This window comes from Mobula hypostoma, chromosome 6 (assembly GCF_963921235.1).
Source record: "Mobula hypostoma chromosome 6, sMobHyp1.1, whole genome shotgun sequence".
In the NCBI taxonomy this organism is placed as follows: Eukaryota; Metazoa; Chordata; class Chondrichthyes; order Myliobatiformes; family Myliobatidae; genus Mobula; species Mobula hypostoma.
The window spans coordinates 4269636-4294747 of NC_086102.1; the positions used below are offsets into that span (position 1 = coordinate 4269636).

General features: G+C 48.6%; 1 protein-coding gene across 1 annotated transcript in view; it reads right to left on the reverse strand.

Moving 5' to 3' along the window:
- trappc10 (trafficking protein particle complex subunit 10) overlaps positions 1-25112 on the reverse strand; it is a 130457-nt gene that overhangs the window by 20113 nt on the left and 85232 nt on the right. The window contains 7 exon segments of the mRNA XM_063050211.1: positions 679-917; positions 3919-4077; positions 5692-5833; positions 9828-10342; positions 10827-10930; positions 18672-18812; positions 22178-22269. Of these exon segments, the coding sequence (XP_062906281.1) occupies positions 679-917; positions 3919-4077; positions 5692-5833; positions 9828-10342; positions 10827-10930; positions 18672-18812; positions 22178-22269 (1392 nt within the window).

Sequence of the window (25112 nt, forward strand, 5' to 3'; positions counted from 1 at the left end):
TAGGAAAGGTTTAGAGAAGGAATTCACAACTTTTTTTTTGCCATGGACCAAAACCATTAAGCAAGAGACCCGTGGACACCAGGTTGAGAACCCCTGGTTGAGAGAGGCATGGGCCAAACTGGAAGGCAAATGGGAGCAGCAGAGATCGGAATCTTTAGAATCAGATTTAATATCACTGGCCTGAAATTATTGTTATGCAACAGCAGTACAGTGCAATTCATAATGATAAAAACACAAATTACAAGATATATATAAATTTAAAAAGTAGAGCAAAAGGAGAAGAAATAGTGAGGTAATGTTCATGGGTTCATTGTCCATTCAGAAATCTGATGGTAGAGGGACAAAAGCTCTTCCTGAAGTGTTGAGTTTGTGCCTTCAGGCTCCTGTACCTCCTGCTGGATGGTGGTAATGAAAAGAGGGCACGCCCTGGGTGGTGAGGATCCTTAATGACGGATGTCACATTTCTGAGGCATCGCCTTTTGAAGATGTCTTTGATGCTGGGGAGGCTGGTGCCCATGGTGGGTCATTGGGGACCTTAATGATGGATGCGGCTTTTGGTCGTCACGGACTAGTTGGGCCAAGAGTACTGTTTCTATGTCATGTGACTCTATCAGCAACACCACACACATGCATCTTGTACTAGTCTCCAGCCCCCACCACCACACCGTCTCACCACACCTTCTGGTCAATGGAGGTCATGCAAGGGGCTTCCGGCTTGCTTTTCTCGGGGCCTTTGTGGGTGGCCTTCAAGTCAGCGCTGGGTCTCTCTGCGTCCGGGGGCGTAGGCAGTGTGGGAGGCATGTGGCAGATAACATGGAGGTCAAACTCAATGATGTGATAGGCAGGAGCCAAGGGCAGAGGAATGCTGCTGATCTTCCCAGACGACTGGATGGACAACGGAGTCTCAGAGAGCTTGTCTGTTTCAAAAAAAGTGTTGTAAGTACATCTTGTAAAGAGAAGAGCTTGCAGTTAAGTACAAAATACAGCTCCTGTGGTTAGTGCATGGTGTTATAGCACCAGCTGTAAAATCAGGGTTCAATTCCAGCCTCTGTCTGTAAGGAGTGTGTACATTCTCCCTGTGACTGTGTGAGATTCCTCTGGTTTCCTCCCAAAACCTACGTACAAGTTAGGGTTAGTGAGTTGTGGACATGTTACGTTGGTGACACCTGCTTGCTGCCCCCAGTTCACCCTCAGACTGTGATGGTGGTAGACACAAATGCTGATTATATAAAGCTCATTTTGATCTTTATCTCCTAGGGCTGGGACAGCACTGTGACATATAAAGCTCATTTTGAAACTCAGAAAAAGAAAACCTAAAGCACAATATAGGCCCTTCGGCCCACAATGCTGTGCTGAACATGTACTTACTTTAGAAATTACCTAGGGTTATCCATAGCCCTCTATTTTTCTAAGCTCCATGTACCTGTCCAGGAGTCTCTTAAAAGACCCTGTCGTATCTGCTTCCACCACCATTGCTGGCAGCCCATTCCACGCACTCACCACTCTCTGCGTAAAAAACTTACCCCTGACATCTCCTCTGTACCTACTTCCAAGCACCTTAAAACTGTGCCTTCTCATGTTAGTCATTTCCGCCCTGGGAAAAAGCCTCTAACTATCCACACGATCAATGCCTCTCGTCACCCTATACACTGATCTTTATCTCCCTGGGCAGGGGCAGGGCAGCACTGCAAGTAGAACATATTCCAGTGTAGAAGAGTGACCCTTGTCTTATGAGGTTGGTGTGCACACAGTAGTTGACTTCTGATTACACCATCCAGGGTGCGGGAGTCTCTTCTACAGGGAGGCAAGTACAACAGCTATCGACCTTAATCCAGGTAAACAGTTCCTTCCCCACTCAATCTGTCTGACCCAAGGCAGTCGCAGCAGGCTGACAGAACAAAGTGACAAAGGCCTGGACTTTAGCATACAACAGGAAGCTGTTCACTGACCACACGCTACCCAACTGTCTGCTTCAGCATCAGCAAAGGAGCCCTCATCATTCGCCTTCTGCTGCATCCTCCACCCACGTTCACCTCCCAACAACTGTGGTCCATCTGGCAAGGATGTTGGCAGAGCCTTGCTGGAACACCTTCCAAAGACTGGTGTGGAGCGCTCTACCCACCCAGTCTGTGGTGAAGCTCTGTCTACACTGTCCCATCACGCACTCCCAGGGCAGGGACAGTTAGATACAGAGTGAAGCTCCCTCTACACTGTCCCATCACACACTCCCAGAGTGAAGCTCCCTCTACACTGTCCCATCACACACTCCTGGGGCAGGGACAGTTAGATAAAGAGTGAAGCTCCCTCTACACTGTCCCATCACACACTCCCAGAGTGAAGCTCCCTCTACACTGTCCCATCACACACTCCCAGGGCAGGGACAGTTAGATACAGAGTGAAGCTCCCTCTACACTGTCCCATCACACACTCCTGGGGCAGGGACAGTTAGATAAAGAGTGAAGCTCCCTCTACACTGTCCCATCACACACTCCCAGAGTGAAGCTCCCTCTACACTGTCCCATCACACACTCCTGGGGCAGGGACAGTTAGATAAAGAGTGAAGCTCCCTCTACACTGTCCCATCACACACTCCCAGGGCAGGGACAGTTAGACACAGAGTGAAGCTCCCTCTACACTGTCCCATCACACACTCCCAGGGCAGGGACAGTTAGATACAGAGTGAAGCTCCCTCTGCACTGTCCCATCACACACTCCCAAGACAGGGACAGTTAGATAAAGAGTGAAGCTCCCTCTACACTGTCCCATCACACACTCCCAGGGCAGGGAGAGTTAGACACAGAGTGAATCTCCCTCTACACTGTCCCATCACTCACTCCCAGGACAGGGACAGTTAGATACAGAGTGAAGCTCCCTCTGCACTGTGCCATCACACACTCCCAAGACAGGGACAGTTAGATACAGAGTGAAGCTCCCTCTGCACTGTCCCATCACACACTCCCAAGACAGGGACAGTTAGATACAGAGTGAAGCTCCCTCTACACTGTCCCATCACACACTCTCAGGGCAGGGACAGTTAGATACAGAGTGAAGCTCCCTCTACACTGTCACATCACACACTCCCAGGGCAGGGACAGTTAGATACAGAGTGAAGCTCCCTCTACACTGTCCCATCACACACTCCCAGAGTGAAGCTCCCTCTACACTGTCCCATCACAAACTCCCAGGGCAGGGACAGTTAGATACAGAGTGAAGCTCCCTCTACACTGTCCCATCACAAACTCCCAGGGCAGGGACAGTTAGATACAGAGTGAAGCTCCCTCTACACTGTCCCATCACACACTCCCAGGACAGGGACAGTTAGATACAGAGTGAAGCTCCCTCTGCACTGTCCCATCACACACTCCCAAGACAGGGACAGTTAGATACAGAGTGAAGCTCCCTCTACACTGTCCCATCACACACTCTCAGGGCAGGGACAGTTAGATACAGAGTGAAGCTCCCTCTACACTGTCACATCACACACTCCCAGGGCAGGGACAGTTAGATACAGAGTGAAGCTCCCTCTACACTGTCCCATCACACACTCCCAGAGTGAAGCTCCCTCTACACTGTCCCATCACAAACTCCCAGGGCAGGGACAGTTAGATACAGAGTGAAGCTCCCTCTACACTGTCCCATCACAAACTCCCAGGGCAGGGACAGTTAGATACAGAGTGAAGCTCCCTCTACACTGTCCCATCACACACTCCCAGGGCAGAGACAGTTAGATACAGAGTGAAGCTCCCTCTACACTGCCCCATCACACAGTCTCAGCATTGGGACACAATATATTTTTTAATCCCTGTATCAGATACCAATAGCTTGTGGCAATCGGTTTACACTCTGTCTGGCAGGATGGGCAGGACTGAACTGAGCTGGTCTGGATCTCTCTGCCAGAGCGGACCCTGCCCCACTCACCGCCACTGTCAGTGGACACAGATGCAGTGCTGCTTGCCGAATGCAGGATGGGCAGAGTGTCCGCAATGCTCAGTTGTAGTGCGTCTCCACTCTTCACCGCGTAATGCCCCGTCTGTATCGTAAACCTCACCCTCTGAGAGATGCCAGCCAGGAGACTCTCTAGAAAAAGAGGCAGAAGACCATTAGTCAATAGGAGCTGAATTAGGCCATTCAGTCCATCCAGTCTGCTCCCTGCCAGTCAATTACACCTGATTTATTTTACCTCTCAACCCCATTCTCCTGCCCTTTCCCAGCATCCTTTGATGCCCCAACCATTGGCCGCTGTAGATATACCCAATGACTTGGCCTTCACAGATGTCTGTAGCAATGAATTCCACAGATTCACCATCCATTGGCTTAAGAAATTCCTCCTCATCGCTGTTCGAAATGGACACCCCTCGATTCTGTGGCTGTGCCCTCTGGTCCTAGACTCCCCCACTATAGGAAACATCCTCTCCACATCCACTCTATCTGTGTCCTCTGGTCCGAGACTGCCCACTATAGGAAACACCCTCTCCACATCCACTCTATCTGTGTCCTCTGGTCCGAGACTCCCCACTATAGGAAACATCCTCTCCACATCCACTCTATCTGTGTCCTCTGGTCCGAGACTCCCCACTATAGGAAACATCCTCTCCACATCCACTCTAACTGTGTCCTCTGGTCCTAGACTCCCCACTACAGTATAGGAAACATCCTCTCCACATCCACTCTTATCTGTGCCCTCTGGTCCTATACTCCCCACTATAGGAAACATCCTCTCCACATCCACTCTATCTGTGTCCTCTGGTCCTAGACTCCCCCACTATAGGAAACATCCTCTCCACATCCACTCTATCTGTGTCCTCTGGTCCTAGACTCCCCACTATAGGAAACACCCTCTCCACATCCACTCTATCTGTGTCCTCTGGTCCTAGACTCCCCACTATAGGAAACATCCTTTCCACATCCACTCTATCTGTGCCCTCTGGTCCTAGACTCACACACTATAGAAAACACCCTCTCCACATCCACTCTATCTGTGTCCTCTGGTCCTAGACTCCCCACCATAGGAAACATCCTCTCCACATCCACTCTATCTGTGTCCTCTGGTCCTGGACTCCCCCACTATAGGAAACATCCTCTCCACATCCACTCTATCTGTGCCCTCTGGTCCTAGACTCCCCACCATAGGAAACATCCTCTCCACATCCACTCTATCTGTGCGCTCTGGTCCTGGACTCCCCACTATAGGAAACATCCTCTCCACATCCACTCTATCTGTGTCCTCTAGTCCTAGACTCCCCCACTATAGGAAACATCCTCTCCACATCCACTCCATCTGTGTCCTCTGGTCCTAGACTCCCCACTATAGAAAACACCCTCTCCACATCCACTCTATCTGTGCGCTCTGGTCCTGGACTCCCTCACTATAGGGAACATCCTCTCCACATCCACTCTATCTGTGCGCTCTGGTCCTGGACTCCCCACTATAGGGAACATCCACTCTATCTGGGCCTTTCAATATGCCACCATATTCAAAGTTGAAATTCATTTTCTTGCAGGGCTACTTGCTAAGTATTCGATAGGTTTCAATGAGATCCCCTCATTCTTCTAAACTCCAGCAAATACAGACCCAGAACCACCAAATGCTCCTCATACGTTAACCCTTTCTGTCCTGGGATCACTCTCATGAACTTCCCCTCGACCGAGCTGATTCTCCAACTCACTGATCTCCCGTGAGGACGGACTCACCAGTTAGAGGTTCCACCTTGAGCTGAGGTTCCTGGGAGTAAACCTCGTACTGAACGATGGGATAGATGTGTGGGAAGGTGAACTGGACCCGGCCCAGGGAGGCACACAGCTGCCGGAGTGTGTATGTGCCCGAGTCGCTGGCCTGAACAAGGAGCAACAATTCAAATCGCAGCAGTAACACCAGCAACTCCAATGATGCAAGACAGTCCTGTTCGCAACTGCCAAAGGCCCTGACCCTCACCAGGCAGAACTGGTCACATACACACACACACTGACCCTCACTGGGGGATGGATCACACACACTGACCCTCACTGGGCAATGGTCGCACATACTGACCCTCACTGGGGGTTGGTCACATACACACACTGACCCTCACTGGGGAATGGTCACATACACACACTGACCCTCACTGGGCAATGGTCGCACATACTGACCCTCACTGGGGGATGGTCACATACACACACTGACCCTCACTGGGCAATGGTCACACACACTGACCCTCACTGGGCAATGGTCACATACACACACTGACCCTCACTGGGCAATGGTCACACACACTGACCCTCACTGGGGGATGGTCACACATACTGACCCTCACTGGGGGATGGTCACATACACACACTGACCCTCACTGGGCGATGGTCACACACACTGACCCTCACTGGGCAATGGTCGCACATACTGACCCTCACTGGGGGATGGTCACATACACACACTGACCCTCACTGGGCGATGGTCACACACACTGACCCTCACTGGGCAATGGTCGCACATACTGACCCTCACTGGGGGATGGTCACACACACTGACCCTCACTGGGGGATGGTCACATACACACACTGACCCTCACTGGGGGATGGTCACACATACTGACCCTCACTGGGGGATGGTCACATACACACACTGACCCTCACTGGGGGATGGTCACATACACTGACCCTCACTGGGCGATGGTCACACACACTGACCCTCACTGGGGGATGGTCACACATACTGACCCTCACTGGGGGATGGTCACATACACACACTGACCCTCACTGGGGGATGGTCACATACATACACTGACCCTCACTGGGGGATGGTCACATACACACACTGACCCTCACTGGGGGATGGTCACATACACTGACCCTCACTGGGGGATGGTCACATACACACACTGACCCTCACTGGGGGATGGTCACACATACTGACTCTCACTGGGGGATGGTCACACACACTGACCCTCACTGGGGGATGGTCACATACACACACTGACCCTCACTGGGGGATGGTCACATACACACACTGACCCTCACTGGGGGATGGTCACATACATACTGACCACTGGGGGATGGTCACATACACACACTGACCCTCACTGGGGGATGGTCACACACACTGACCCTCACTGGGGGATGGTCACATACACACTGACCCTCACTGGGGGATGGTCACATACACACACTGACCCTCACTGGGGGATGGTCACATACACTGACCCTCACTGGGGGATGGTCACATACACACACTGACCCTCACTGGGGGATGGTCACATACACTGACCCTCACTGGGGGATGGTCACATACACACACTGACCCTCACTGGGGGATGGATCACACACACTGACCCTCACTGGGGGATGGTCACATACACTGACCCTCACTGGGCAATGGTCACACACACTGACCCTCACTGGGGGATGGATCACACACACTGACCCTCACTGGGGGATGGTCACATACACTGACCCTCACTGGGGGATGGTCACATACATACACTGACCCTCACTGGGGGATGGATCACACACACTGACCCTCACTGGGGGATGGATCACACACACTGACCCTCACTGGGGGATGGATCACTGTTGTAGTCCGAGGGAAGGGCAAGTACCGATACAGATTGGCACCAGTGTCGTCGCAGAGGGTGCCAGAGTGAAGTTGTAAACAACATCAAGCTGCCTTCGGGACACCGGCTCCGGATTTCTTCCTCAGGGTTTACTCCCGAAGCCTTTCCCAGCATCATTTTCCAGTGATCCAATATCAACTCTCACCTCCCTTTTACTCTTTATATCACTGAAAAAACTTCTTGTATCCTGCTTTATATTATTGGCTAGTTTGCCCTCCTCTCATCTTTTCCCTTCTTACAGCTTTTTTTAGTTGCCTTTTGTTGGATTTTAAAAACTTCCTAATTATCTAATTTCCCATTCAATTTTGCTACCTTATATACCCTTTCCTTGGCTTTTAGGCAGTCCTTAATTTCCCTTGTCAGTCACGATTGCCTACATACCCCTGCCATTTGAGAACTTCTTCCTCTGTGGGACATATCTATCCTGCACCTTCCCAGAAACTTCAGTCATCTCTGCTCTGCCTTCATCCCCACCAGTATCCTCCTCCAATCCATGTGGGCAAACTCTTTTCTCATGCCTGTGTAATCCCCGATATTCCACTGTGATACTGATACATGTGACTGATGCTTCTCCCTCTCAAATTGCAGTATGAATTCAATCATATTATCATCACTGCCTCCTAAGGGTTCCTTTATGTTAAGCTCCCTAATAAGATCTGGGTTATTACACAACACCTAATCTAGGATAGCCTTTCCCCGAATTGGCTCAAGCACGAGCTGCTCTAAAAAGCCATCTCATAGACATTCAACAAATCAAATCTCTTGCAATCCGACACCAGCCTGATTTTCCCAATCCCCCGCATATTGAAGTCCCCCATTACAATTGTGTCATTACCCTTATTACATGCCTTTTCCAGCTCCCTTTGCAATCTCAGTCCCACATCTTGGCTACTATCTAGAGACCTATATATGATTCCCATAATGAATTTTTTACCCTTGCAGTTTTTTAACACCACCCACAAAGATTCAACCTTTTCTGAACCTACGTCACCTCTTTCCAAAGATGTATTCCATCTCTTACCAACAGAGCCACACCACTGCATATGCCTTCCTGCCTATCCTTTCGATACAAAGTATATCCTTTGATGTTCAGCTCCCAACAATGGCCTTCTTTCAGCTACAACTCAGTGATGCCCACACCGTCATACCGACCAATCTCTAATAAGCTCCACGCACGCTCATTGACCCTCATTGGGGCTTGGTCATTCACACACACACAGGGGGATGGTCTCTCACACCATATATTGCAGCACGGAAACAGGCCATCTCGGCCCTTCTAGTCCGTGCCGAACTCCTACTCTCACCTAGTCCCACCGACCTGCACTCAGCCCATAACCCTCCATTCCTTTCCTGTCCACATATCTATCCAATTTAACTTTAAACGACAACATCGAACCTGCCTCAACCACTTCTGCTGGAAGCTCGTTCCACACAGCTACCACTCTCTGAGTAAAGAAGTTCCCCCTCATGTTACCCCTAAACTTTTGCCCTTTAACTCTCAACTCATGTCCTTGTTTGAATCTCCCCCACTCTCAATGGAAAAAGCCTATCTAAGTCACCTCTAGCTATCCCCCTCATAATTTTAAATACCTCTGTCAAGTCCCCCCTCAACCTTCTACACCCCAAAGAATAAAGACCCAACTTGTTCAACCTTTCTCTGTAACTTAGGAGATGAAACCCAGGTAACATTCTAGTAAATCTCCTCTGTACTCTCTCAATTCTGTTGACATCTTTTCTATAATTCGGTGACCAGAACTGTACACAATACTCCAAATTTAGCATTACCAATGCCTTACACACACACACACACACACACACTGGGAGATGGTCCCACACACACACACACTGGGGGATGGTCCCACACACACACACACTGGGGATGGTCCCACACACACACACACACACTGGGGATGGTCACACACGCACACACTGGGGATGGTCACACACGCACACACTGGGGATGGTCCCATACGCACACTCTGGGGATGGTCCCATACGCACACTCTGGGGATGGTCACACACGCACACACTGGGGGATGGTCACACACATACACAGACTCTCAGTGGGAGGATGGGTCCTGTACACACAGACCCTCACTGGGAGACTGTCTCCCATATCGATGGCCGGTGCCTAGTGATGTGTTCCATGAAGGGATGTACGTTCACAGACAGAGTCACACAGTCAGGGCCGCGGGATGGGCACGGGCAGGACGTTTTGGCTGGGGAGGATGTGGAAGCACTGGCCTGGGTCCTGAAGTGAATGCTGTTGTCTCCTGGCTGCAGCAGCACGGCGCCAGACCGCAGAACGTGTGCGCTCTCCTCCACGGCCAGCCCCGACGGTCGCTCCATCGACGAGCTGCTCTCCTGTCTGCGCAGGAGTAGGTGCATGTTCTTGCAGACAATGCCGCTGCAGTTGAGTGCGTTGTCCGAGGGGCTGCGATCGTGCAACTCGTACAGCTCAACGGACGGCTGGCTGCCCCGGGGGCCACGCTGGCCAGTGGACTCGTTCGAGAAGAGGAAGATCCCGGCCGCATTCTGACCCCGCCCAGACAACTCGCTGCTCCTCTTGGATGGGTCTCTGTTGACGGTGAGGTGCAAGTGGATGGAGAGGTGGTCCAGGGGGACTGGGATGGGCATGAGGCTGTGGATGGTCAGCTCCATGTCCAGCCACCCCCCCACGTGCACCACTGCCACTGCCGGCTCCAAGCGCAGGCTTCTCAGCTGGGCAAAGCCGTCCATCCCAAGCAGCAAGCGGTCGTCTGGAAAGAGAACAAAAGCTCAACCCTGTCACCATGAAATCTTGCCGACTGGCCAACTCAACCTGGGGAACAGGAGCAGGAGAGAAAGGGAGAGGATGGCAGGGGGGTATGAGAGGGGTAGAAACAGGAGGAGGCAGGAGGGCACCGGATCCAGATCACCAGACCAAGAACAATCTCAACTCAATTTATATTCCTCCCTATGACCCCAAACCTCCCCCCATCCTGTCCTCAATCCTCATCCCAAACGTCCCTTCCCAAATCGTCCTCAACATTCTCCCTTCCAAACATGTCTCAATTCAACTCCCCCCTCGTCCCAACCCAAACACCCCTCTATCAGCCAACAGCTGGTTTAAAGACTGCTGCATACAACTCTCCCACCACTGGACCCCCATCTGTAATACAGCCCACCTGCGGTTGTGAGCTGCTGCCCATATAACCCACCACACCGCTCCCCCTGCCTTCCGCCACAGCTCAGCCTGCTCACCAGCCGGTACCCTGGACAGCCGAAGGATCTCCTGGCAAAAGGGGATGCGTTCTGCCTCCAGAAGATGGTGGTCAGCCGCCAGCAGGCTGCTTGTCTGCAGGTAGCTGCCAGACTGGGTTAAGGGACAGAACGAGTCTGGAGACACGGTACACATGCAGTGTACGAGGTACTGAGCCACTGACAGGCCTCCTACACACACCAGTGCCCATTACACCCTTCAAAAAGACAGAGGAAGAAACATGGAGGTTATACCGAGCCCAACAGGCCCTTTCAGCCCAACGAGCTCAGACCGCACAACAACCCACCTATTAACACCAGCTAATCACCGAACAATTCACAATGAATTATAGGAAGGGCAAACAAACTTCTTACAAAGGACACTGGAAATAAACTCTGAACTTCAATGCCCCAAGCTGCTGTATACTATCATGTCATATCATAGAGCACCACAGCACAGAAACAGGCCCTTGCCAAACAATTTTTCTGCCCAGACCCTTCAACCTGCACCTGGACCATAGACTTCCACACCCCTCCCATCTAAGTACTTAATTGATGAAATCGAACCCAAATCCATGGCTTCCACAGGCAGCTCATTCCACATGCTCACCACCCTCTGAGCAAAGAAATTTCCCCTCAGGCTCCTCTTAAATATTTCACCTTTCACCGTTAATCCATCACCTCTGGTTGCAGCCCTTCCAACCTCAGTGGAAAAAGCCTGTTTGCATTTACCCTATCTAACCCCTCTCTCAAATCTCCTCTTACGCTCTAACCTTTTCAAACTTTCCCTCCTATCCAGGTCCTTTTATTTTGGTAACATCCTTGTAAATTTTCTCTGTACTCTTTCAATCTTTTTTACATCTTTCCTGTAGGTGGTGACCAGAACTGCACATAATGCTTCAAATTAGACCTCACCAACATCTTATACAACTTCAACATAACATCCCATCTCCTGTACTCAATACATTGATTTTTGAAGGCCAATGTGCCAAAAGCTCTCTTTACGACCCTATCTACCTGTGAGACCACTTTCAATGAAGTACAGACCTGGATTCCCAGATCCCTTTGTTCTACCACACTCCTCAAGGCCCTGCCGTTTACTGTGAAGCCCTAAACTGCAACACTTCACACTTGTCTGCATTAAGTTCCATCTACACTTACTGAATGACAAACCTCTATAAAATCCTGATTAGAGCACACTTGGAATATTGTGTTCAGTTCTGGTCATCTCACTGTCGGAAGCATGTGGAAGCTTTAGAGAAGGTGCAGAGATTTATCAGGATGCTGCCTGGATTAGAGAGCATGTCTTCTGCGGCTAGGTTAAGTGAAGGAGGATGAGAGGTGTACAGGATGATAAGAGACAGGGATTAAGTGGATAGCCAGAGAGTGTCTCCCAGGGTGGAAATGGCTAGTATGAGAGGGATACAATTTCAAGGTGATTGGAGGTATGGTGGGGGGGGGGGGGATGTCAGAGGTATTTTTATTTAAACACAAGAGTGATGAATGTGTGGAGCACCATGCCAGGGTACGATAGAGGCCGATGCATTCGGGATATTTAACAGATTCTTTGATTGGTACATGGATGATAGAAAACTCTAGGGCCATGGAGAGAGGAGGGTTACACTGATCTGAGAGTAAGGTAAGAGGTTGGCACATTATCACATGTGGATTGAAGGGCCTACTCTGTACAGTAATGCTCAATGCTGTTTTAAAAGTTGAAGAATATTTGGCACGTTATCACAGTCTCCAAACTTCTGCAGAGGTGTGAGAGGGGGAGCATTCTGACTGATTGGTAGGGGAACTTCAATACACAGGAACACAGGGTTTAGATAGGGTGGAGTTTGTTAGGTGTGTTCAAGAAGGTTTCTTGACTCAAGATGCAGATAAGCTTATAAGAGGAGATGCTGTATTTGATCTGGTATTGGGAAATGAACCTGGTCAGGTGTCAGGTCTCTCAGTGGGAGAGCATTTTGGAGATAGTGATCACAATTCTATCTCCTTTACCATAGAATTGGAGAGGGATAGGAACAGACAAGTTAGGAAAGCATTTAATTGGAGTAAGGGGAAATATGAGGCCATCAGATAGGAACTTGGAAGCAGAAATTGGGAACAGATGTTCTCAGGGAAACGTACAGAAGAAGTGTGGCAAATGTTCAGGGGATATTTGTGTGGAGTTCTGCACAGGTACGTTCAAACGAGACAGGGAAAGATGGTAGGGTACAGGAACCGTGGTGTACAAAGGCTGTTGTAAATCTAGTCAAGAAGAAAAGATGAGCTTAGGAAAGTTTCAAAAAACTAGGTAATGATAGAGATCTAGAAGATTATAAGACTAGCAAGAAGGTGCTTAAGAAAGAAATTAGGGGAGCCAGAAGGGGCCATAAGAAGGCCTTGGCAGACAGGATTAAGGGAAACCCCAAGGCATTCTACAAGTGTGTGAATTGCAAGAGGATAAAATGTGAGAGAATAGGACCAAACAAGTGACAGTGGAAAAGTGTGTATGGAACTGGAGGAGATAGAAGAGGTACTTAATGAATACTTTGCTTCAGTATTCACTACGGAAAAGGATCTTGGCGATTGTAGGGATGACTTAGAGCGAACTGAAAATCTTGAGCATATAGACATTAAGAAAGAGGATGTGCTGGAGCTCTTGGAAAGCATCAAGTTGGATAAGTCTCTGGGCCAGGGCGAGATATATCCCAGGCTATTGTGGGAGGCAAGGGAGGAGATTGCTGAGCCTCTGGCGATGATCTTTGCATCATCAACGGAGATGGGAGAGGTTCCAGAGGATTGGAGGGTTCCAGATGTTGTTCCCTTATTCAAGAAAGAGAGTAGAGATAGTCTAGGAAATTATAGACCAGTGAGTCTTACTTCAGTAGTTGATAAGTTGATGGAAAAGATCCTGAGAGGCAGGATTTATGAACATTTGGAGAGGCGCAATATGATTAGGAATAGTCAACATGGCTTTGTCAAGGGCAGGTCATGCCTTACAAGCCTGATTGAATTTTTTGAGGAAGTGACTAAATACATTGATGAAGGTAGAGCAGTAGATGTAGTGTATATGGATTTCAGCAAGGCATTTAACAAGGTATCCCATGCAAGGCTTATTGAGAAAGTAAGGAGGCATGGGATCCAAGGGGACATTACTTTGTGGATCCAGAATTGGCTTGCCCACAGAAGGCAAAGAGTGGTTTGAGATGGGTCATATTCTGCATGGAGGTTGGTCACCAGTGGTGTGCCTCCAGGATCTGTTCTGGGCCCCCTACTCTACGTGATTTTTACAAATGACCTGGATGAAGAAGTGGAGGGATGAGTTAGTAAATTTGCTGATGACACAAAGGTTGGAGGTGTTGTGGATTGAGTGGAGGGCTGTCAGAGGTTACAGCGGGACATCGATAGGATGCAAAAATGGGCTGAGAAGTAGCAGGTGGAATTCAACCCAGATAAGTGTGAGGTGGTTCATTTTGGTAGGTCAAATATGATGGCAGAATATAGTATTAATGGTAAGACTCTTGGCAGTGTGGAGGATCAGAAGGATCTTGAGGTCTGAGTCCATCAGACACTCAAAATTGCTGCACAGGTTGACTCTATGGTTAAGAAAGCATACAGTGCATTGGCCTTCATCAATCGTGGGATTGAGTTTAGGAGCCGAGAGGTAATGTTGCAGCTATATAGGACCATGGTCAGACCCCACTTGGAGTACTGTGCTCAGTTCTGGTCACCTCACTGTAGAAAGGATATGGAAACTATAGAAAGGGTGCAGAGGAGAGTTACAAGGATGTTGCCTGGATTGGGGAGCATGCGTTATGAGAATAGGTTGAGTGAACTCGGCCTTTTCTCCTTGGAGCGACATAGGACATGAGATGACCTGATAGAGGTGTATAAGATGATGGGAGGCATTGATCATGTGGATAGTCAGTGCTTTTTCCCCAGGGCGGAAATGGCTAGCACGAGAGGGCACAGTTTTCAGATGCTTGGAAGTAGGTACAGAGGAGATGTCAGGGTAAGTGTTTTATGCAGAGAGTGGTGGAATGGGCTGCCAGCGGCAGTGGTGAAGGTAGATACGATAGGGTCTTTTTAGAGATGCCTGGACAGGTACACGGAGTTTAGAAAAATAGAGGGCTATGGGTAACCCTAGGCAATTCCTAAGATAAGTACATGTTTGGCACAGCATTGTGGGCCAAAGGGCCTGTATTGTACTGTCGGTTTTCTATGTTTCTAACACAAGAGCTTTCCAGAACCAGAGGCTGCAGTTTAAGAATAAGGGGTAGACCAGTTAGAACGGAGTTGAGGAAAAACTTTTTCACACAGAGAGTTGTGGATCTGTGGAATGGTCTGCCTCAGAAGGTAGTGGAGGCCAATTCTCTGGATTTTTTGAAGAAAGAGTTAGACAAAGCTCTTAAAGATAGCGAAGTCAAGGGATATGGGGAGAAGGCAGGAAAAGGGTACGGATTGTGGATGATCAGCCATGATCACAGTGAATGGTGGTGCTGGCTAGAAGGATCGAATGGCCTACTCCTGCACCTATTCTCTATTGTCTATTGCCTATAAGAGTCTACAGAGAGTGGTTGCCTCAGCCAGTTTCATCAGAGGCACAGCCCTGTCCAGCATCCTGGATATCTACAAGAAAGGAAGATGATGTCCATCCAGGCCGTACCCTCTCTTCGATGCTCTCATCAAGCAGGAGGTACAGGAGCCTGAAGACCCAAGCTTCATCAACACTGCAGTCAGGTTCCTGAACCCAGTTAACATTATCATAGACTATATTCATTTTCCTCTCTCACAACTTGAACTGCTGTCATGATGTTTATCTTATTGAATGTTATGTAAAAGTTAATTTAAATTTATATTATTTTTGTCATGTCTGTAACAGAATATAGAACACTCCAGCCCAGTGAGGCCCCTGCAGCCTATGGTGTTATGACAACCTTTTAACATACTCTGAGATCAATCTAACCCTTCCTTCCCACACAAGCCTCCATTTTTCTAACATCCATGGGCCCACCCAGAATCTCTTAAATGCCCCTAATGTATCTGCCTCTACCACCACCTCTGGCAATGTGTTCCATGTACCCACCACTCTCTGTGAAAAAAACCTACCTGACATCCCCCACTATACTTTCCTCCAACCACCTTAAGATTATGACTCCTGGGATTAGCCACTTCCACGCTGGGAAAAAGTCTCTGGCTGTCCACACTATGTATACCTCTTATCATCTTGTACACCTCTATTAGGTCACCTCTCATCCTCCTTCACTCCAAAGAGAAAAGCCCTAGCTCGCCCAACCCATCTATCCTTATAAGACATGCTCTCTCGTCCAGGCAGCATCCTGGTAAGTCTCCTCTGCACACTCTCTAAAGCTTCCTCATCTTTCCTGTGATGAGGCAACCGGAATTGAACACAATACTCCAAGTGTGGTCTGACCGGGTTTTATAACGTTGCAACAGTTGGCCCATATCTTTCCTCTCCATGTACCTGTCCAAATGTCTTTCAAGTCAAAGTAAATGTATTCTCAAAGTATACACTGTACATCACCATATACTACCCGTTTTCCTGAGGGCATTCACAGTAAATACAAAGAAACACAATAGAATCAATGAAAAATGGCACAAAACAAAGATAGACAAACAACCAACATGCAAAAGACAACAAATTGTGCAAATACAAAGAAAACCACAAAACATTAAGCAAATAAGTAAATAAATAAATTATATCGTGAACACAAGTTGTGGAGTCCCTGAAAGTGAGCCATATAGGCTGTGGAATCAGTATAGTATTGGGTGAGTGAAATTATCCACACTAGTTCAGGACCCTGATGGTTCAGAGACTGGGTGGGTGAGTGAAGTTATCCACACTGGTTCAGGGGCCATGGTTAGAGATTGGGTGAGTGAAGTTATCCACACTGGTTCAGGGGCCTGATGGTTAGAGATTGGGTGAGTGAAGTTATCCACACTGGTTCAGGGGCCTGATGGTTAGAGATTGGGTGAGTGAAATTATCCACACTGGTTCAGGGGCCTGATGGTTAGAGATTGGGTGAGTGAAGTTATCCACACTGGTTCAGGGGCCTGATGGTTAGAGATTGGGTGAGTGAAATTATCCACACTAGTTCAGGAGCCTGATGGTTAGAGACTGGGTGAGTGAAATTATCCACAGTGGTTCAGGGGCCTGATGGTTAGAGACTGGGTGAGTGAAATTATCCACACTGGTTCAGGGGCCTGAAGGTTAGAGACTGGGTGAGTGAAATTATCCACACTGGTTCAGGAGCCTGATGGTTAGAGACTGGGTGAGTGAAGTTACCCACACTGGTTCAGGAGCCTGATGGTTGAGGTGTAAACATTGTAACTGTACCCACTCTCTCCCACTTCCACTGACAGTTCATCCCAGATACCCACCACCCTATGTTTGAAAATCTTGCCCCTCAGGTTCCCTTTAAATTTTTCCCTTCCCATCTTCAATCTCTGCCCTCTTGTGGTAAATACCCTGACCCTGGGGAAAAATAAGACCATCTAGCCTATCTATGCACACCATGACTTTATAAAACTTGATCAGGTCTCCGCAGGTGGTGGGGTGGGGATACGTCTCTACTGAGGCGGTGTAAGGCGCTCCCTCCCTCCGCTAGCCTGCAGGTCACGCTTGGACAGGTGTAGCCCCTGCTTATCAGCACCCCCCACCCCCGATCAGGGTCACATGAAGCTATGGGAGCAGGTGGTGGCTGGTTGTGTGAGCAGCTGATGCATATTTCACATCCTGGTTACGTGACCACTGATGCCAGGCGGACAATCTCTGAAGAGTGTTGATAATTGCTGTGGTTGATCATCTTGTAAAGACTCTGCTCAGAAGGAGGCAATGGCAAACCACTTCTGCAGAGATATTGGCTAAGAACACAGTGGTGATAAATCATGACCCACAATCGCCCGGTCATACACATGGCACACAAGGATGCTGATGACCCACAATCACTCCGTCATACACATGGCACACAAGGATGGTGATGACCCACAATCGCCTGGTCATACACATGGCACACAAGGATGGTGATGACCCACAATCGCCCGGTCATACACATGGCACACAAGGATGCTGATGACCCACAATCACCCCGTCATACACATGGCACACAAGGATGGTGATGACCCACAATCACTCCGTCATACACATGGCACACAAGGTTGGTGATGACCCACAATCACCCGGTCATACACATGGCACACAAGGATGCTGATGACCCACAATCACTCCGTCATACACATGGCACACAAGGATGCTGATGACCCACAATCACCCGGTCATACACATGGCACACAAGGATGGTGATGACCCACAATCGCCTGGTCATACACATGGCACACAAGGTTGGTGATGACCCACAATCGCCCCGTCATACACATGGCACACAAGGATGGTGATGACCCACAATCACCCCGTCATACACATGGCACACAAGGTTGGTGATGACCCACAATCGCCCGGTCATACACATGGCACACAAGGTTGGTGATGACCCACAATCGCCCGGTCATACACATGGCACACAAGGATGGTGATGACCCACAATCGCCCAGTCATACACATGGCACACAAGGATGACGATGACCCACAATCGCCCGGTCATACACGTGGCACACAACGATGGTGATGATTAGATCATCCCTCAACCTCTCTCACTCCAGGAACAACAGTCCCAGCCTCTCCTTAGAACTCAAGCTCTCCAGTGTCGGTAACATCCTTGTGAATGCTCTCCACACCCTTTCTCCGGCTTGATGACAGCTGGGTGACCAGAACAGAGCACAATACTCCAGGTATGGTCTCCCCAGTGACTGGTGTGTGCAAAGGACTATGGTCAAGGATACTTCTCTGTCTGCTGAAGGCGGTTCTGACAATCAGCCAGTTGTTTCCTGGTGTGGGCAATGAGTAAAGCCCAGCCTTCTGACAGGTACGTCTTCAGAGCCTCCTGCAGGTAGCTTTCCGCTTTCTCTGGTTCCCCCTTCCGCCTGAAACAACAAAACACCAAATGACAGCTTGGCCCCACAGGAACAAACGTCATTTCCAATTGACAAGTGTAAAGGGGAACGAAATAATTGATACTCTGGATCTGATACAGTACAAAAATACACTATGAGACAAAGAACAGTATAATAATGGGGGAAAAAAAACAGAGAAGATGCTACACAGCAGATTCTCAAGATCATTACATTATTTTAATAATTAAAGTTGAAAGTTCAAAGGACATTTATTATCAAAGTACGTATACGTGATACAACCTTGAGATTCGTCAAACAGGCAGCCATGAAACAAAGAAACCGAAGGGAACCCATAAAAAAAACATTAAACACAATGTGCAGAAAAAACAACAACCATACAATAGATCAATGTAAGCAAATATCATTCTGAAGTGACAACACACAGAGAGTCGGTCACCAGATCCTTGGTTCGGCACAGAGCTGAGCAGAGAGCTGAACCGGCCCACCCCTCACCTTAGACCCCGACATCCCGACCTTAGCAATCTGGCCCAGCGCCTGAGTCGTTGTCCAGACACTGGATTTAGTCACTTTGATACTCTCTGGCTCTGGGGCCTGAACCCCAGCACCTCCATTCAGCCTACAGCCGAACTTCCTGATTTGGCCCAGCACTTAAACTGTTGTCCAAACATCGGAAGAGAAACGGGGGCGGGGGGGAGGGGAGAGGGGGGAGAGGGAAGAGAGGGGGAGGGGGAGGGGGAGAGAGAGGCAGGAGGGGGGAGAGAGCAAGCAGGCGTGGCAAGAGCAACCACTAGTTGGCCCCAGGAGCCTGGTGCTCCCACATACGCTCTGCTTGACCTGGTTCCCCAATTGTTGGGACTTGGGGCAAGAGGTGGAGGGGAATATGGGTATGGTGGGTGGGGGAGAGAGGAAATGGGGTACCCCTTGTCAACTCCCAATTCCAACCACCTTCAATGTGAAAATGTACTGCCTCAGACCTCCTCTAAACCTATGCCTTCTATCATTAGGTACCTCTACCATGGGGAAAGATTTCCCACCATTTACCTCATCTCTGCTCCTCACAATTTTGTGTGCTTCTATTGGAACCCCACTCAGCCTCCTGCAGTCCAAGGATAACAAACCCACCTATGCTGGGCACACACACAAAATATTGGAGGAATTCAGCAGGTCAGGCAGCATTCCCAGTTTCTCCTTAAAACTTTAACACTGCATTGCATAAGACACCCTGCTGAACCTCCCCTGAATGATAAAGGCAGCTTGTATGATAAAAACATACCCCGTATGCTGTCGTTTACAGTCATTGAACACTACAGCAAAGGAACAGCCCCTAGTCCCTTCAGCCCATCTAGTCCATGCTGAACTATTGTTCTGCCTCGTCCCATTGACCTGCTCCTGAACCACAGCCCTCCATGCCCCCCCATCCATGTACTCACCCAAATTTCTCTTTGAAATCAAACCCATATCCACCACTTGCCATCCTCTGAGTGAAGTTCCCTCTCATGTTCCCTTAGACATTTCACCTTTCACCCTTAACCCATGACCTCTGATTGTAGTCCCTCCCAACCTCAGTGGAAAAAGACTGCTTGCATTTACCCTGTCTATGCCCCTCAGTTTTGTATACGTCCGACAAATCTCCCCTCATTCTCCTATGCTCTAGGGAAGACGTTCATGTACAAGAGGAAACAGATGTTGGCACCACCCCTGTAGAATTGTGAACAATTTTACTCCCCTTTTCTTCAGAAGGATATATCACATCCTTCCTACAATGTGGCAAACAGAACAGCACACAATGCTCCAGCGTTGGTCTAACCAATGTTTAATAAAGTTGTAATGAAGATATCTATTCATTTATGCATTGAGGTACAGCGTGGAATAGGCCCTCTCAGCTCTCCAAGAGGATCACCAGGGTCTCCCTCCCCCCCACCCTCCATGACACTTACCGGGAGCGTTGCAGATGAAGGGCCCAAAGCATTGCTACCACCCACCCCACAATCTCTTTGACCCACTACCATTGGGAAGGAGGTGCAGGAGCATCAGGACTAGGACTGACGGACTGGGTAACAGCTTCTTCCCTCAGGCTGTGAGACTAATGAATATCTTGCCAAAACTGAGGTCTCATCACGAGAACAGTGAGCTGTATAATTGTTTAATTGTGCTGCACTTTACTACATGCATTTTGAATGGCATTTTATTAATTTATTCATGGTAATATTTTGTTTTTTTGTGCTGTGTGTGATATATGCTTTGTGGGTGTACCGTGGTCTAGAGGAACATTGTTTTGTTTGGTTGTATACATGTACAGTCAGATTGCAATAAACTTGAATTTGATCTCTGCTGCCACCTTTTGGGCTTGTTGGATCTGTACACCAAGGTCCCTCTGTCCCTCCACACCTCCCTGGGGCCCTACTATTCACAATGTATGTCCTATCCTTATCAGATCTCCCAAAATGGTTAGCTCACAACTATCACGATTAAGTTCCATCTGCCATCGCTTTGAACCTAGGTCTTACAGCCGGCACTGTAAAGCAACGTGCTAACTGCGACCATGCAACCCATGCAGAATAACATGCAACAGTTACAGAGAAAGTGCAGAGCAGGTGGACAATAATGTGCAAGGCCATAATGAGGTAGACACAGAAGTCCCAAGTCCATTTTATTGTACTAGGGATCTATTCAATATCCTTACATTAGCATTCTTTACCAAGTTAGTAGGCTCTCTGTCTCTCCCGATGGGCAAATGGCTGAAATGAGGGGGCATGTCTAAAGTATTTGAGAGATGTCAGAGGTCGTTCTTTACACAAAGAGTGGCGGGTGTGTGGAGTGCCCTACCGGGGCGCTGGTAGAGGCAGATACACTAGCAACATATAAGAAACTCCTCGATAGGCACACGGATGATAAAATAATGGAGGGGTGTGTAAGAGAGAAGGGTTAGAGCAGGTTAAAAGGTTGGCACAACATCATGGGCTGAAGGGCCTGTACTCTTCTCTGCTCTACTCCGTTCAAAACCTTCCTGTTTATATGCCTACAAAGTACTCGTGGATTCTGTGCTTTGCTGGCTGCCTGTCTTTTCTCACATACTTTCCTTTTAACCCTCTCCTGCGTTTGCTGTCGAACTCCAATTGAAGCTACGTCACCATTCATGCATGAGGGGCATGATGATTCTTATTAAGGCCGAGGTTGATGGATTCCTGATTGGTCAGGGCATGGAGGGATATGAGGGGAAGGCAGGAGACTGGGGCTGAGAGGGAAATGGATCAGCCCTGATGAAATGGCGGAGCGGACTCGATGGGGCAAATGGCCGAACTCTGCTCCTTTGTCTGGTTCCCCAGAGGCCTGATCACACATATTGGTTGTTCTGCTATGCATCACATACGTACATGTAAAAATCCGCCAAATCCTTCCCCAGCAGCTGAGCCGAGCGGACACGTCCAATCGTTTTATACATCTCCATGGCAGCGTACGAAAGGTCCTGCAAGCACAATGGAGAGGAAGGTGGAATGAGGGCCATGAGAAGCCTTGAACTCTGCCCACATCTAATGCAACCCTGGGCCCACAGTGCTGACGATTAGGCCCATGCAAACACAATGAAATAGGAGAAAGTTATCCATGACACCGGCTTGCAAATGGCTGACATAAGGACATAAGGACATAGGAACAGGAGTCGGCCAGTCAGCCTCTCCAGTGCCCTGCCCTGCCATTCAACAGGGTCCTGTGCCAGTTGCCCGTGAACTCAATGAGCTGTCAAATGTTTATTCAAGATTCAAGTTTGTTTAATGTTATCTCCGGTACACAGGTGTAAAGGAGAACAAAGTGGATCGAATGAGGCACAACAAACACGTTAAGATAAAGACAGCAATAATAGTAAAAAAAAACATAAACATAAATGCACAAGATAGCTTCGATTGATTGTGTGTCTATAAAGTAAAACAAAGCACAGGAGTGTCTGTACATAAGGTGACTGACAGGACGTAGTGGAGGTTGGGGTGTGGGAGGTGGGTTAGTGGGTGGAGGTGTTGATCAGCCTCACTGCTTAAGGAAGTCACTGTTTTTGAGTCTGGTGGTCCTGACATGGATGTTACGTAGCCTCCTCCCTGATGGGAGTGGGACAAACAGTCTGTGAGCAGGGTGGGTGGGATCCTTCATTAATATTAAATGATCCAGCCTCCAACACCCTCGGGAGCTGAGAATTCACCTCCCTCATTGGTTCTATATGCACAGGCCACGTAAAGGCCAGTAGCAGCTGAGAACAGAGACAGGGTGAGGAAAAAACTTGGCAGGAGATGAACCGTGCCCCACAGCTGACTGGGCCACCAGCCCGACACCACTGTAGATCAGGCCCAGAGACTACCTGCACACAACGATGATTCAGAACAACTTTGGGAGAGCTCTGCATTGTTAAAGGTACCACCCTTCAGTCAAAATTATCTACTGCGTCAGGGGAAAGCAGTGCTGGAAATACTTCAATTGGTTTCTCAGTGACAAGGTTAATGCCCATTATTTATTTAGAGACGGTGTGGAAGAGCTGAGCCCAACAAGCCGTACCACCCAGAAACACATCTATTTAACACCGGCCTAATCACAGGATAATGGATCTCAGCCCAAAATGTCGACTGTACACTTTTCAGTAGATGCTGCCTGGCCTGTGGAGTTCCTCCAGCATTGTGTGTGTGACCTACTAACCAGTACGTCTTTGGACTGTGGGAGGAAACTGGTGCCCGAACTCCTTACCCATGATGTTGGAAATGGACTCCAACACTCCAAGCTGTAGTAGAGTTGCACTGACCATTATACTGTGGTGCCTCAAACCACAATACTAAATCAGATTATCCGTCCACTTATTTCATTGCTGACTTTGCTGTGTACAGATTGATCTGACCCTCACTTCCTTCCAACAACCACTACAATTCACCTGTTTCACTGCTATGGAAGACTTAGCAAGGGGAAATGTAATTCCGTCACGTTTACTCCTCTCTTCACTGCACCAGCGCTGTGGCTCAGTTCCGGGCTCGGAGTCCAAGGACTCACCTTCCTTCCAAATGCTACTTGTTTATTTTTATTGCTTACACTATTTGTTTTTTCCCTCTCTCGCTCTCTCTCTCTGCACATTGGGGGTTTGTTGGTCTTTTTTACATATGGATTCTTTTGGGTTTCTTGTTTTGTGGCTGCCTGTAGTGAGACAAATCTCAAGGTTGTATAATGTACACATACAGTACTTTGACAATAAATGTACTTTGAACTTTGAATATCCTGTATATCCAGCTCGCTGGAGCTTAGAAGATTGAGTTGGGGTAAGGGGGTGGAACCTCATTTGAAACCTACCAAACATTAAAAGGTGCAGATTTAGTGGATGTGGAGAGGATGTTTCCTATAGTGGGGAGTCTAGGACCAGAGGACACAGATAGAGTGGATGTGGAGAGGATGTTTCCTATAGTGGGGAGTCTAGGACCAGAGGACACAGATAGAGTGGATGTGGAGAGGATGTTTCCTATAGTGGGGAGTCTAGGACCAGAGGACACAGATAGAGTGGATGTGGGGAGGACATTTCCTATAGTGGGGGAGTCAGAGAGCAGATACAGTGAATGTGGGGAGGATGTTTCCTGCAGTGAGGCAATCTAGGATCAGAGGGCACAGCCTCAGAATAGAAGTATAGGCACTTAGAATAGAAGTATGGCCACTTAGAACAGAGATGAGGGGGAATTTCTTTAGCCAGCAGGAGTGAAACAACCGTGTATTCAACATCAGTAAGACCAAGGAACTGATTGTGGACTTCACGAAGGGAAATTCGAGGGAACAGATACCAATTCTCATCAAAGAATCAGCAGTGGAAAGGGTGAGAAATTTCAAGTTCCTGGGTTTCAACATCTCTGAGGATCTATTCTGGGCCCAACATGTTGATGTAATTACAAAAAAGCTATTACAGCAACTATATTTCATTAGGAGTTTCATGAGAATTTGTATGTCATCAAAGACGCACACAAATTTCTACAGATGTAGCATGGAGATTATTCTATCTGATTCATCACCATCAAGTACCACATGGGAGGCAGGGTTTGAGGGTCGGCACAACATTGTGGGCCGAAGGGCCTGTAATGTGCTGTACTGTTCTATGTTCTATGGTATGGAAGGGCCACTACACAGGATCAGAAAAAGCTGCAGAAAGTTATAAACTCAGCCAGCTCCATCATGGGCACCAGCTTAGAGACGTCTTCAAAAGGTAATGCCTCAAAAAGGCCACGTCCATCATCAAGGACCCCACCACCCAGGACATGCTCCCTCTGCTCAGGGAGGAGGTACAGGAGCCTGAAGACACAC